This window comes from Arachis hypogaea, chromosome 19 (assembly GCF_003086295.3).
Source record: "Arachis hypogaea cultivar Tifrunner chromosome 19, arahy.Tifrunner.gnm2.J5K5, whole genome shotgun sequence".
In the NCBI taxonomy this organism is placed as follows: Eukaryota; Viridiplantae; Streptophyta; class Magnoliopsida; order Fabales; family Fabaceae; genus Arachis; species Arachis hypogaea.
In genome coordinates this window covers 136,364,589-136,377,281 of record NC_092054.1, presented here as the reverse complement: position 1 = coordinate 136,377,281, position 12,693 = coordinate 136,364,589, and the positions used below count along the sequence as shown (strand labels likewise).

Sequence of the window (12,693 nt, the reverse complement as noted above, 5' to 3'; positions counted from 1 at the left end):
ATTAGTTATCAATATAAATATATATTAAAAATAAATTAAATTATATATATTTAATAATTAATTTTAATATATAAATAATATTTTTGTTAATTTTATCAAATTAAAATAATATAAAAATTAAGTTATTTTTTTAAATAAGTATTAAAGATTTGTAATTTTAAATATTTAAAAATTAATTAATTGACTAAGATACAATTTTAAATAGGGATCAATTCTGCGACCTCCTTATCTTATCAAGTCAGAAATACCGTGAAAAGCAAGAACAAACAATACCATTTGGGATGAAATTTACAAACAATATATATATATATATATATATATATATATATATATATATTATTTTTAAATAATTTATTTATAATTCTAAATTAGGAAATAGGAAAGATAATTTTTATTTAAATAAAAAAACCAAGAAGATAGTGAGCGCTTTTTTTTTCCTTTTCCGGCAAAAACAGATCTAAGAAACATGTCAGGGAAAAGTTTATTTGGGAAAGGAAATTAGGGTTTCGGAAAGCTGCCTTTTCGATTATTATTTTTCTCAATTGCTCCTTGTTCACAATTTTAACATGAAAATTTGAACCATTTATTACAATATACTGTATTATAATACATCTCTTTAACTCTCTATGATTGTTCTCGGTTCTCACTGTTCCTACGGTAGGAAAAAGGAACACGCTTGAGTTTAACGATTGTGTCATCATGAGCAGCCCCAAATGCTTTTTAAGGTGATTTTGAATACAATTGTCGAACCCTGTTTATGCCTGGATCCAATTGTCCTCTGTTTTTTGGTGATTGAAGATTGTGACTGTGTTGTTCTTGTTGATGATTAGTTTATACTACTAAATTAGATGGAAGAGCCTCACATTGATGTTTATGTTTATATGATAATTTTAGTTGGATTTCCCAGTTAATTATGAGTTTATCAAAGCATTGAATTTGATATTTGAGTTAAATGATCCTACTCCAATAACCCACTTTTTGGTTCTGTTTTGGAGCAAAATTTGGTATTACTCTCAATTTCTTGCAAATAAATGTGGCAACTGGAAAACAATGAATAGTTGCTCAATCCATATTTCTCAACTGATATAATATTTTTTGTTTCACCCTTCAAGTACCAGAGCAACACTGCATTTTATAAGAACAATGCAAAATCTTTGGCATGGTTTCTATATTCATTATCGTATATCAATCATTGCGTATGAGTTTCTGATCGCCCGGAAGGGTTCAAAACAAATCGTTTGGGTGCTGTAAATCGGTAACATGAATTTTGCTAGATGACTTTGTTTCTGATGAGTATCTCCCAAGTGCAGGTATCATTAGAGCCAAAAGATATCATTTAACTCATAACTGTCATGAGTTCGTGGGTTCCTCAATTGCCTCAAAACAGACTTGTAGGTATTTTTTCGTGAATCCTATAGCCATGAAATCAGGCCATCAACATGGTGGAGGTGATAATGCTCACACAAAGATCTTACTTACTTCACTGTCAGCCATGGTGGCTGAGACTACAACTTTCCCAATTGACCTGATCAAGACCAGGCTTCAACTCCATGGTGAGTCGCTTTCCTCAAGCCGACCCACTGGTGCAGTTCGAATAGCAGCAGAAATTATCCGTGAACAAGGTCCTCTTGGCCTTTACAAAGGCTGGTCTCCAGCAATCATAAGACACCTATTCTACACACCTATTCGAATTGTCGGGTATGAACATATGAGGAGTGTGGTTTCAGCTGATAATGCTTCACTCTCTATCTTTAGCAAGGCTCTTGTTGGTGGAATCAGTGGTTGCATGGCTCAGGTGAGAGCTACATGGTATGGATATGGCGCGCATTGTGATAAAATGCTATCTTACAGTGATGAATTTCCTGGTTCCAACAAACAGTAGATACAATTTTTTGGGAATATTCCTTGTTTTACCCATAAGGTTTTTACTCTTAGTTATACAGGTTGTAGCAAGTCCAGCCGATCTTGTCAAGGTGCGGATGCAAGCTGATGGCCGTATGGCAAGGCACGGTATTCAACCTCGATATTCGGGACCATTCGATGCTTTTGGGAAGATTGTTCAAGCCGAAGGATTGAAAGGGCTGTGGAAGGGTGTTTTGCCTAATGTCCAAAGAGCGTTCTTGGTGAACATGGGAGAATTAGCATGCTATGATCATGCCAAACAATTGGTTATCAGAAGCAGGATAGCTGATGATAATGTTTATGCCCACACATTAGCTTCCATCATGTCAGGTCTTGCGGCAACTTCTTTAAGTTGTCCAGCTGATGTCGTGAAGACTAGGATGATGAATCAAGCGGCCAAGGAAGGGAAAGTCTTGTATGTTAGCTCTCTTGATTGCTTGGTAAAGACAGTTAAAGTTGAAGGAATTCAAGCACTGTGGAAAGGATTCTTCCCGACATGGGCTCGGCTAGGTCCATGGCAATTTGTATTCTGGGTATCCTACGAGAAGTTCAGAAAAATTGCAGGGCTCTCTTCTTTCTGATGTAATGTTCTTACTCATAAAAATAGTCTTGTATTCATAAAAAACTCACAATTCAATGCACACACACCTAGATTCATTCCTTATATTTAAACTATTATAAGCCTTTCTATGTAGTTGCCTTGTATGGCTAATTTTCAAACTTTTAGTAATGGAAGAGTTACAATTTGTTATGAAGGTGATATATATTTTTCTTGTTCTACTGAATGATCATTGATCACTTATGTTTTGTATTATAGTACATCTTGTTAACCTACCTGAAAAATGGTAAAAGAGAGGAAAAATAAAATAAATCATCAGGGAGTGAACTTGCATTTAACATTAGTTAACTTGTGAGAAGCTATGCATGGTACTAACACTTCAAAATATATTAGACATTTATTCCTTGACCCTTGGATTCAAAGTTAACACTATGTTTATTTGAGAGGTAAAATAGCGAGAAAAATTTCATGGATGAGTTTCATCATTGATGTGTAAATTTAGACATGGTGCTTATTCACAAGTGTCCCTTTTTTTTAAATTTATTTAAGTGCATAGCTGAGTAATGGGGCGAAAATTCAGTGTTAAATTATTAATTATCATACTTTCAAGGTTCAAAATGCAATAATAATGATGTTAACTTTTATGGGATAGGAATATGCTCTATTTGGCCCCCAATATAGTATTGTGGTTGATTAAGGAATTTTCATTATAAGAATTGCTCATTTGTGAATCAAACACAGTTGTGGTGGACCAAACATAGATCTTGTATCAAAGTTTCACTTCAAAATTGTCTTGGTCTCACTTCATAGTTGGAATTTGATGTTTTTTCCCACATACTATATAGCTCAATCTGCACATGCTCCATTAACCTTCAACAAAGAATATCTTATTTAGATAGTATAATCAAATGAACAATACTCTTAACTATTGAATTCCTATGAAACGTGCAAGTAGAGTAAATGACCATCATATGAGATGCTCATAAACAATTCATTTACATGTGGCAAAAGGATTATTATACTTTTTGTTTCATGTGCTTAATCCAAGGCCCAAACCTGCAAACCATGGAGAAAATGGGATTACTTGGAATGAATAGCTAAATTCTCTGCCAAAAAACAAACAAAGAAAGAAGGATGCGTTTGGTTTGTATTTTTATTTTCTGTTTTCATTCTTAGTGTTTTCTGTTTTTAGGATTTTGTGAAGGAAAAGGAGAAAATGGGTAGTGAAAACAAAAAAAAGGATTATATCATTTTCATTGTTTTCTCTTTTTTCTTCACAAAATTCTGGAAATAGAAAATACTGAAAATGAAAACAGAAAATAAAAATGCAAATCAAATGCATCCTAAGTTCTAGTATCATGATTACTGTAATGATCAAGAACTAACCTGGATCTTTCCATCAGAGGAACCAACAAAAAGCATCATACCATCCGCATCTGATACTAATGATGTGATTTTTGTGTTACCACCAGCCATTTTGATGGAAGCAACCCGGGTGAACTTATCTTTCAGCCAAACCTCAATGGTGCCGAACTTCGTACCTGCAAATATGAAGTCATTGTTGATGGCTACACGATGGATGTCGAGTCCAGTCGATAGTGATCCTACTACCATTTTGGTGGAGAGTGAAAATATCTGACATCAAAAAGTTATTCAAGCTTAGCAAGAAATTTTTTTATTTGTAATGATGAGAATAACATGATTGGTATAGGATTAGAAATGGCATGTATGCACCTTTCCTGCAGTTGCATCAACAGAAGATCCACAGGCATAGAGGAAACCATCATGAATTTGAAGGGCGTGTATGGTTTGTTTTCCCAATAATTTTCTTGTACCAGAGAAGAATGAATATGATGTATGTTTGGACAAGTCAACCTCCTGAACATGTTCACTAAATTTTGTGATGGAAATTTTCCAACAGAAGCCTTGCATGTTTTTATAGAATTAAATTATTTGGATCTCAACTCCATATAATCTATATTGGTTGGTACTTGTTACATTTTATCTTAAGGAACTGCAAGAATATGAAGCTACTGAAGAATGATGCATACCTGAATGCTGTAACCGGAGCAGCCGCAATACAATTTGTTGCCGGCAACAGCAAGGCATTTCACATACTTGCTGAAATTGATATGCTTTGGAGCCTCTGACCAATTATAAACCTGTAATTAACATCTGAAGTTCTTATTAATCATACCCTTTTTACGATGAAACTGATTTTCTATTTGATTTGATTTGTTCAAGCAACATATATAGTTGGCTTGCCTTGGCTCCAGTTCCTTGAGACACATAGCATGCCAATCTAGCATTTGCTGTTAACTCATACACTGCCTCCTTCACATCATGAACATCTATACATATAATCTCATTGGCTTTGATAGTCCAAACCTTCACATAAAAGTCTTATTGATTAGTTCATACTGAATAATATGATTGAAGTAGTTCCCTGAGATGCAAGAAGTAATTTGGAAGTTATCAAGATGGCAAATATTGCTAAGATATTGGTCTTCAATCATTGCAGTTTCCACAAGAAAATGCCCTGCTATTTTCTATGTGAAGTAAACTCATTTTGGTCTTGCTTATTTCAGTGAACTTTATCAATATAATTAGTATTTACTCTTAGACCTAAGTTTAGTTGTTTATAAAATAGATCTCAACCAGAAGAAAGATGAAAATAAAAAAAAATCTCATTTTACATTCATAAAAATAAATATTAATAATACATGAATAAGATAAAATATATAATAAATTAAACATATTCTAAGTAGTCATAAAGTTTGATAATGATATTATACGGTTTGAATTGGATTAGATCAGTTGTAAAAAGTCGATCTGAAATCTGATCCAATTTGAGTGGTTTGTGAAAGATGGAATTCAGTTCAATCTAAATTATTATAATTTGATTGGTTTTCTGTTTGAATTGGATGAGCGGTTTGGTTTGGATTGGATTTCAACATCTCTAAGTTACAGGGACTTAAAATACAAAATTTTAAACTACAAGGAGCTTGAAAATTAAGTACTTCTAGAGCTATTTAACTTTTTTTTAAAAATAAAAATTGATTAGTCAAACATAAGACTAGTTTTCATGATAACAATTAACAAGAAGGTAGTTTACCCGGATGGTTTTGTCTAAGGAACCACTGTAGAGTCTATCACCTGAAGAGCACAGAGAAGTTACAGCTTTTGTGTGCTCGCGAGTTTCTTGAATGATTCTTGGTATTCTCTTCCTTGCATCCCATACCTGTTATTCAACATATTAAGTGATAGTTTTTCAAGAAAGAATGGCAGCCAAACATGGAATTCAGTCACACTTTTCTATTGGTTAGGACACCCTACACCCTACCTTGATAGTTCCATCAGAGTGTCCACTCAAGACCTGACCATTCAGATAAAGCAAAGAAAGAACTTCTCCGTTTGAGCTCAAATCTAACTCAACAACCTCTTTACAACTCCACAACTCAGTCTGCGAAATAGAGATTTCTGTTAGTTACTTTTTCCAAATGTGTAGCTTGACCACTATGGTAATTTCTATGGTCAAAGAAGGTCCCCGTGTAAATAGTTTTACTATATACATGATAGATGATAGGACTCAATGACATTATCTTATCTATGTAGCCGACTCAAACTAGTGAAATAAGGGTTTGTTGTTGTTGTTAACAAAAATAACATACATTTATCAAAGTTTATGTATCAAATTTGCATATTTAACAAAGTTTTAGGGGGAGGGCGAATGATTTGCACATAACCCAAAGTTTAGGAAAGTTTAATCAAGTTGATTTGCACATTTTTAAGGTTTAAAGGCTAAAGTGCACATGATGTAAGATTCAGGGTATAAAGTCCAATTAACCCTTAATATATTGCACGTAATGAATAATATCATGAATCACCATTTGACTCACCACATCAACAGATTTTAAGTTTAGTAAGATTCTCATAATATCAACTGCTGCAGCTGAATGTTTCTTTAGCTTCCTCAGTGTTCTATAAATGCTTTTAGCATAGCCTCCAAGTGCTTCATGAGCAACTGAAACATCATAAGTTTTCAGTTGAGAATTCCTTTGTTTGATAAAATGACACAGATAATGTCCATAATTATTATAAAAATACCTACTTGGATCACTAATGAAAGTATTCAAAGCTAGGTTAGCAAGAATCTTTTCCTCCATGTTCTTTGATGACAGTAGAACATTTATGAATTCGTCAAGCAATGACTCACGAGCAACGTCCCTTATACCGGTGTCAGGAAGTGTAGAGAGCATGTGTGTAATCCATGTGGCCAGAACAAGGCAAGATTTTGCCATCTCTAGGGAAGTACTCCTTAAGCATTCTTCCAATGCTTTAAATATTGAACCATTTTCATGGTTGCAAAGTACAAATGCAACCCTTTTCTGCCAAGAATTCAATGCATTTTTCTCATCCTCCTATGCAAGAAACATTTGTGTCAGTTGGAGAAAAACAAATCAACAATTTTTCAAACAAAAGAAAATCTAAATGCCTCATAGCTCCTAACCATTGTTTCCACCAAATCATTGTCACGTTGTCCCAATTGTTCGGCCTTCATTAAAGCGTTGTAAGGCTGATCGAATCCTGCGATCTTGAGCAACCAGGCTTCAGTATATGACTTTCCTGAGGAAGTGACATGTCCAATAAGATATAGTAAAGCATCTAAAGCCTTAATTTGAGTATTTGAGAAGTCTTTTTGCCAAAGTGCTTCAATTAGTGTCTCTACAGCTTCTTCCCTATAAATGCTCATCTTTCGTGGCTCCACCTAAAGATTTGACAAGATAAAAAATGCTGAGATGACAAGAGAGCATAAACTACATTTATGTAACAAGAAATTGGTTTCCAAAGACTGACCAGAAGATCAAGCTGGAGAAGAAGACTGGCAACAGCAAGCTGATGCTCCATTGGAGCCATCTGAAGATATACAAGAAACGTATGCATTGTACTAAATGCTCCTTCATCCTTGATTATCTGTAAGATTTGGTTGCAGAAAGTTCTCCTAATGATAACAATATGAAAATGAAAACATAAATAAATGGATTGAAGAAGGAATTGGAATAGACGTACATCTTCTTGCAAACAACACCTTCCCATGTCAACATAATAAAGTACTCAAATAAATAAGGTTTCTCTCATGTTCTAGCAGAAAACATTGACACACTAGATTCTGCTTGTAAAGGAACAACTGTATTTCACTTGAAAAGTAATTAGAAAGGAAGGAAGATTTTATTTGCTTGCGATACAAGTAAGCTGCAAGCTTTTAGTTACCTATTCAATTGAACCAGCTCGGAGAGAAATTCTGCGCAGACGCCTTTCACACTATCATTTCCACCATGAAATAATTCAAGAACAGGAGACAATTCGACTCGACTTGCTATCAAGTTCTTGCAACTTCTTTCAGCTTGCATACAACACAAAAGTATGGAAACAACAGACGTCCTTACCTCCATCCTCTCTAAATATTTTACCAATGCCGGAATTCCATTTGCTGAAATAACACTCAAAGCATTAAGGGACCTGCTGTATTCATCCCCTCCGGCTAATATTTGTTCAAGAATTGCTATGGCGGCATCTTTCGGGTCCATAACTAATTGAAAATCATCCAACTCCTCATTTTTGTTCTGAATCACTTGGACTAGAGACGGTATAAGCTCATGGGCTGATAGCTGAGCAAAAACTGGTCTTAGCTGATAAATCAGAAGTGCTGCCTCAGCCAAACCATTCTTGAGCAGAGCAGCCAAACAATCAAAATCAGAATCTACACTGTTAAGTATCTCTCCGACACTTTCGTCTAGAAAAATTAGCTCTGTAAGGATGTAAATTGTTGTCCTCAGAACTTCTCCATTCAGAGAAGCTGAAAGTATTTCCATTAAACCGTTTATGACAGTTGGTTTTGATAAATAAGAATGAATCTGAGGATCACTCTTTGCATCCTTCCATGATCTAGCAATTTCCAATACAGCTTCTTCACATTCTTGTAAGTTTTCTGATGTGCAGAGACTTGAAATGTATGGTTTCATGGAATTCATGATTGTTTCAACTGCAGCTTGAGATAGCACACTAGTTGGAGATGTTGCAGCAACCTGTATAAATCTCTTGCTCCTTTGTATGATATAATCCTCTTTGTTCTTATGAGTCATTGAGTCGGGTGTTCTTTGTAAAATGGACAGCATTGAGTTGTCTTTCAGCAATGGAGAACAAGAAGAACCCCTTGGTGTGTTAGTGTTAGAATTTGAGAACTCCTGAGCTAGTTCAGGATGTTGTTCCTTCCAGGATGTTATCAATCTCTTCAAAACATAGTTTGTTTTGGGTAACATGCTTGCGGATAGAGGCTGTCGCGTGATGGGGCATGTTGTGTTTCCTGTTTTAAGCCATTCTTGAATAGCTTTTCTTTCATAGGTCTGGCCTGTTTCAAGGGTAACAGGATCACAAAATATCTGACCTGTGATTGGACATACAAAATCTTTTGGCGGCTTTGATCCGGTAGTCTGCTTCTCTAATTTGGGCAATGAAATGCAGCCATGATATCCCTCATCACTTTCACAAAAAGAACTGCATCCAAAGATATTGAAGCACTAAGAAACCTATAATGATTATTACTTATCAAATGCTCTATGCTATGCATAAGAACTATATAATTAAGAGCATCATAGAACATATTAATATAGTTTACCTGTCATTTAGCACCAGGCTATCCTCATTTTCATAACTCATACATGGAATTCGATTATAGTCTTTCTTCTTAATGTTCACCTATATTCCAAAGAAAAATTACAGTCTTCAACATAAAAATTGATAATCACATTCACACTTAGCAATAATAGAAAGTTAATAGTATTATTAACATATGGGGTCATAGATATCATAAGAGGCACACCATCATTTCATGATCAGAGTTCATAATGTGATCAGTGCTCAGGTCTGGTGATGATGTTAAAGAGTCAGAAATGATCGAATCCCTTAAACGACTAGACAATAAGCGCAAGTACTTCGGCTCTCTTTTGCTGCGCATATGAGGATTTAATGACGAATTGTCTTGAGGAGTTCTTGGAGAGTCCAAGGGAGAGGAGATACTAGGAGAGTATATTTTACTCCTTTGGTTTGATAGATGCACTTTTGGCTCAATATTGTCGTCCTTGATCGCCTTCCTTTCAGGCGAGAAAACATTATTTTTGTTAGGAGAACCCACAGATGCATCATCAAGATCAGAATCTGAATCTTCTTCATTTTCATTTTCATTTTCATTCTCTTCAATGATGCTCTCCTACATATCATAAATTATCATAAGGGCTATACACTTATGCTACTTGAGAACCATGAATCTAAAGCTATAGATATTATTTGCAATAAAAATATAATTAACTCTCTTTCACCTTAGTACCCCATATAGATGAGTTTTCCACCTTGGAATGGCTCGATGGTTTATCTCTGTTGAAAATTTGAAATTCAGCATCCAAAAAGGTACATGCATAGTAGGCTCAAATGAAGTAAAAATTTTCACTGAAAATGGAACACATGCACACAGAATTTACATTTTGGTGCATGAAATACTACCTGGTTTTTTCATTTACACCATCTTTTGGCATTGACATCAAAGAAAAGCCAGCACTCTTAGGCAAAATCGGACCGAATTTCACATAATCTGGAACCGACCTGCTCAACTCATGCAAAGGAGTCATTGGCGGCTCAGCAATTGGCAACATGGGAACAACCTTCTTGCCTGAGGTAGTGGAATCAGAGTTCATGCAGTCCTTATAGTACTTTGCATATAGCCGCGTGTTCTCGTCCAAAGACTCTCCATAAAGCTGCTCCAGTTTTTGCAACTTATCTAACTGATTTGGCCTCAGAGAGAATACCAAGGATTCATTGAAAAGTTGATCAAAATCAGCTGTGACTGAAAAATCAGAAGTTTCAGGTATTACTTCCATCATAAGTTTGTGCCTCTCCTCTGAATACCACCCTACAATAGAGCTCATGTGTGGAAGGAACAGAGTTTTCCAGAGTTCTGGAGCAAAGTCAATCCGAGTGAAAAAAGGATCAACGATGAACATGTCAATGGCATGAAGAACACAATTCTGAATGTTGTTCCTCAACTTCCATAGGTATGATAGGTTCAAATGTGCCCAAGCTGAAAGGTAGAAGTTTGGCACTCCAGCAGTCTTTTGCTTAGGATTCAGCATTGCACAAACTTGCAGCATCTTCTCAGCATAATCGAGTCTCGCAAGCTTAGTTTCCGTGTTATAGGTATTGATAGCTTCTTCAAGCGCCTCGATACCCCAATCAAGATTTGCTAACACTGCTTGATCAGAGTACTCTACCTCAGTGTCTTTTTCAGAACTTCCATCTTCAGCTGCTAACCTCTCTGCACACTGTTCTTTGTGCTGAGCTCTTAGTTCTTTGTCGATTAATCGATCCTGAATGAAACTATCGATGGTTGTTGTCAAGATTCTAACAATATCCTTTTGGTCCATTGTGAATCTGAAGTTCCCTGCCATATCTAAAATGACATCACAACAAAGAAAGCCTCATGGAACATTCTTCAAACAGTTGGAGATCAACATGTAAAGAACCAAATTCATTATCTGTAAAGACACTTGAGTGTACAAGAATACTCCAACTATTTCATAAATCTATATAGCAATCCAAAAATATAAATGGAATCTAATGCAAACAACAAAGTTCACATCAGAACTCAGAAAGGTTTAGAATATTCAAGATTAATGAGTATACATGAATTCGAGCAACACACAACGTGATCCTCCACAATTCGAAAAGGAAAAATATAGGTAACCAATAACATTTTTGAACAATGTGTGAACAATGTGAATTAATAGAGTTAAAAGAATAAATTAATCTTAAATTTAATTAGTAGCATTAAATTAGGATGTAGTGTATTTTTATTTAATTGGTGGTTGTTAACGTTGTTAAAAATGGTCATTGTTTACCTAGCACTTCCCATTCGAAAATTCCTAATCACTTGGATGGTTGGAGACCGACTAGAGATTTTTGAATTGTAGAGAGGCGCTTTGTCTTTTGGACAAATGATAAGGATCCAAAAGGGCATTTACTATATGAATTCACCAATTGCTAATATTTGAAAAACAAAGGTAACATTCATCTACTACCCAAAAAAAAAGAAATTAAAATTAGAAATTCATATTGGCATGCACGTTGACAAACTAAGAGACTTAAAACAATGAACTTATCTTTTGGACCTAATAAAATTAAGCTACCACTTCAAAAACCACTCAATAACTCATAATTATATATGATCGTCATACATAAAACTCAGAATCTAAAAAGATACTATAGAATCAAAGCATTCAACCATTCATCCCCCTGACTCTAATGAAAATTTTTCAAACTTGGCCAAGTCTTTGACCTTATCTCTTCCTAACCTTTTTGTTATACTCTGATCCTTCACAAGATTTCCACTCACACCCCACCTCCGGCGAGGGTGTCGTAGCGCACGTGCTGGCAAATAAACAGTTGAATGATGAAGGTGAAGCACTGTATATGAAGATGCTATATATATTGAAGTTGCACTGTTGAACAATTCAAATTACTTGACAAGAAGCTTTTGACTTTTGCTTTGATTTTGATCAATGAAAACAGGACTAATAATAAGACATCATGTTAATTCAAAGCCAGGTTCTTGGAGGAAACTAGACAATAATTTCTAAAGAGAAGAAGAAGAAGAAGAAGAAGAAGAAGAAGAAGAAGAAATCAGTGGAAGCCAGGAACATAGAAGACTTATGTGCTTTCTAAATTGTATAAAAATTGTGCAGAGTTGGAAGTAGCCATTGCCGGCATTGGATATGTGTGTGTGATGACAGAAGCAAAGCGCGGACCAAGGAATATGTCTTATTATAATATCATGCAAAGGTTAAGATACTTAATATTGCTATTATTTTTATGGGATGATTATGATTATTAATTAAATATTATATGGTTTTTTATTTATTTATTGGTATGTTAGGAAAAAACAAGTCAAAAATTAATTTGTCGCGCATTTAAATTCTATTTAAAAGTCTATTATTAGCTAATAATTTACTATATGCACAAAGTTAAATTCGAATTCTGATACTTGTTTAAGCAGATGAGTGAGTTGACCACTTGATCAACCCAAGTTCGTTAGAAAGAGAAACTAACTAGCAACCATTGTTGGCCACTTGGCCTTTTGGTTTGAAGGTATGGAAAGTTGAAAAGTGAAAACACTTAACAGTGCT

At 34.9% G+C, this 12,693-nt stretch overlaps 2 protein-coding genes across 8 annotated transcripts; one reads left to right on the top strand and one right to left on the bottom strand.

The window, feature by feature from the left end:
* The first annotated feature begins 397 nt into the window (after nucleotides 1-397).
* LOC112775375 (mitochondrial uncoupling protein 3) lies at nucleotides 398-2,664 on the top strand. 2 transcript variants are annotated; one of them, XM_025818957.2, is made up of 3 exons: nucleotides 398-725; nucleotides 1,311-1,795; nucleotides 1,944-2,664. In XM_025818957.2, the coding sequence occupies exons 2-3, from the start codon at nucleotides 1,421-1,423 to the stop codon at nucleotides 2,481-2,483; spliced, it is 915 nt and encodes a 304-aa protein (XP_025674742.1). In that variant the 5' UTR covers nucleotides 398-725; nucleotides 1,311-1,420; the 3' UTR covers nucleotides 2,484-2,664. The 2 variants fall into 2 exon arrangements, 1 of the variants encoding a protein (XP_025674742.1); XR_011876960.1 differs by having other exon boundaries at nucleotides 416-725; nucleotides 1,311-1,809; nucleotides 1,936-2,664.
* A 361-nt stretch (nucleotides 2,665-3,025) lies between these two features.
* LOC112775374 (putative E3 ubiquitin-protein ligase LIN-1) lies at nucleotides 3,026-12,352 on the bottom strand. Of its 6 annotated transcripts, none has more exons than XM_029295487.2 (18): nucleotides 11,863-12,352; nucleotides 10,019-10,961; nucleotides 9,838-9,892; nucleotides 9,342-9,728; nucleotides 9,138-9,217; nucleotides 7,733-9,016; nucleotides 7,319-7,463; nucleotides 6,972-7,229; nucleotides 6,573-6,882; nucleotides 6,361-6,485; nucleotides 5,805-5,924; nucleotides 5,577-5,702; nucleotides 4,727-4,849; nucleotides 4,513-4,623; nucleotides 4,196-4,339; nucleotides 3,848-4,096; nucleotides 3,461-3,517; nucleotides 3,026-3,331 (listed from the first exon to the last, which is right to left on the bottom strand). In XM_029295487.2, exons 2-17 carry the CDS (start codon nucleotides 10,957-10,959, stop codon nucleotides 3,500-3,502), a joined length of 4,476 nt encoding a protein of 1,491 aa, XP_029151320.1. In that variant the 5' UTR covers nucleotides 10,960-10,961; nucleotides 11,863-12,352; the 3' UTR covers nucleotides 3,026-3,331; nucleotides 3,461-3,499. The 6 variants fall into 6 exon arrangements, with proteins under 6 accessions (XP_029151320.1, XP_029151321.1, XP_072082719.1 ...); XM_029295488.2 differs by having other exon boundaries at nucleotides 3,484-3,517; XM_072226618.1 differs by having other exon boundaries at nucleotides 10,019-10,952; nucleotides 11,863-12,304.
* Nucleotides 12,353-12,693: the final 341 nt, after the last annotated feature.

Coding starts and splice junctions, on each gene's coding strand:
- LOC112775375 (XM_025818957.2), top strand. CDS start 1,421: ATGAAATCAGGCCATCAACATGGTGGAGGTGATAATGCTCACACAAAG. Junction 1,796..1,943: donor TCAGTGGTTGCATGGCTCAG/GTGAGAGCTACA, acceptor TTAGTTATACAG/GTTGTAGCAAGTCCAGCCGA.
- LOC112775374 (XM_025818952.3), bottom strand. CDS start 10,959: ATGGCAGGGAACTTCAGATTCACAATGGACCAAAAGGATATTGTTAGA. Junction 7,230..7,318: donor TTCTCCAGCTTGATCTTCTG/GTCAGTCTTTGG, acceptor TCAAATCTTTAG/GTGGAGCCACGAAAGATGAG. Junction 5,703..5,804: donor ACTCTGATGGAACTATCAAG/GTAGGGTGTAGG, acceptor GTTGAATAACAG/GTATGGGATGCAAGGAAGAG.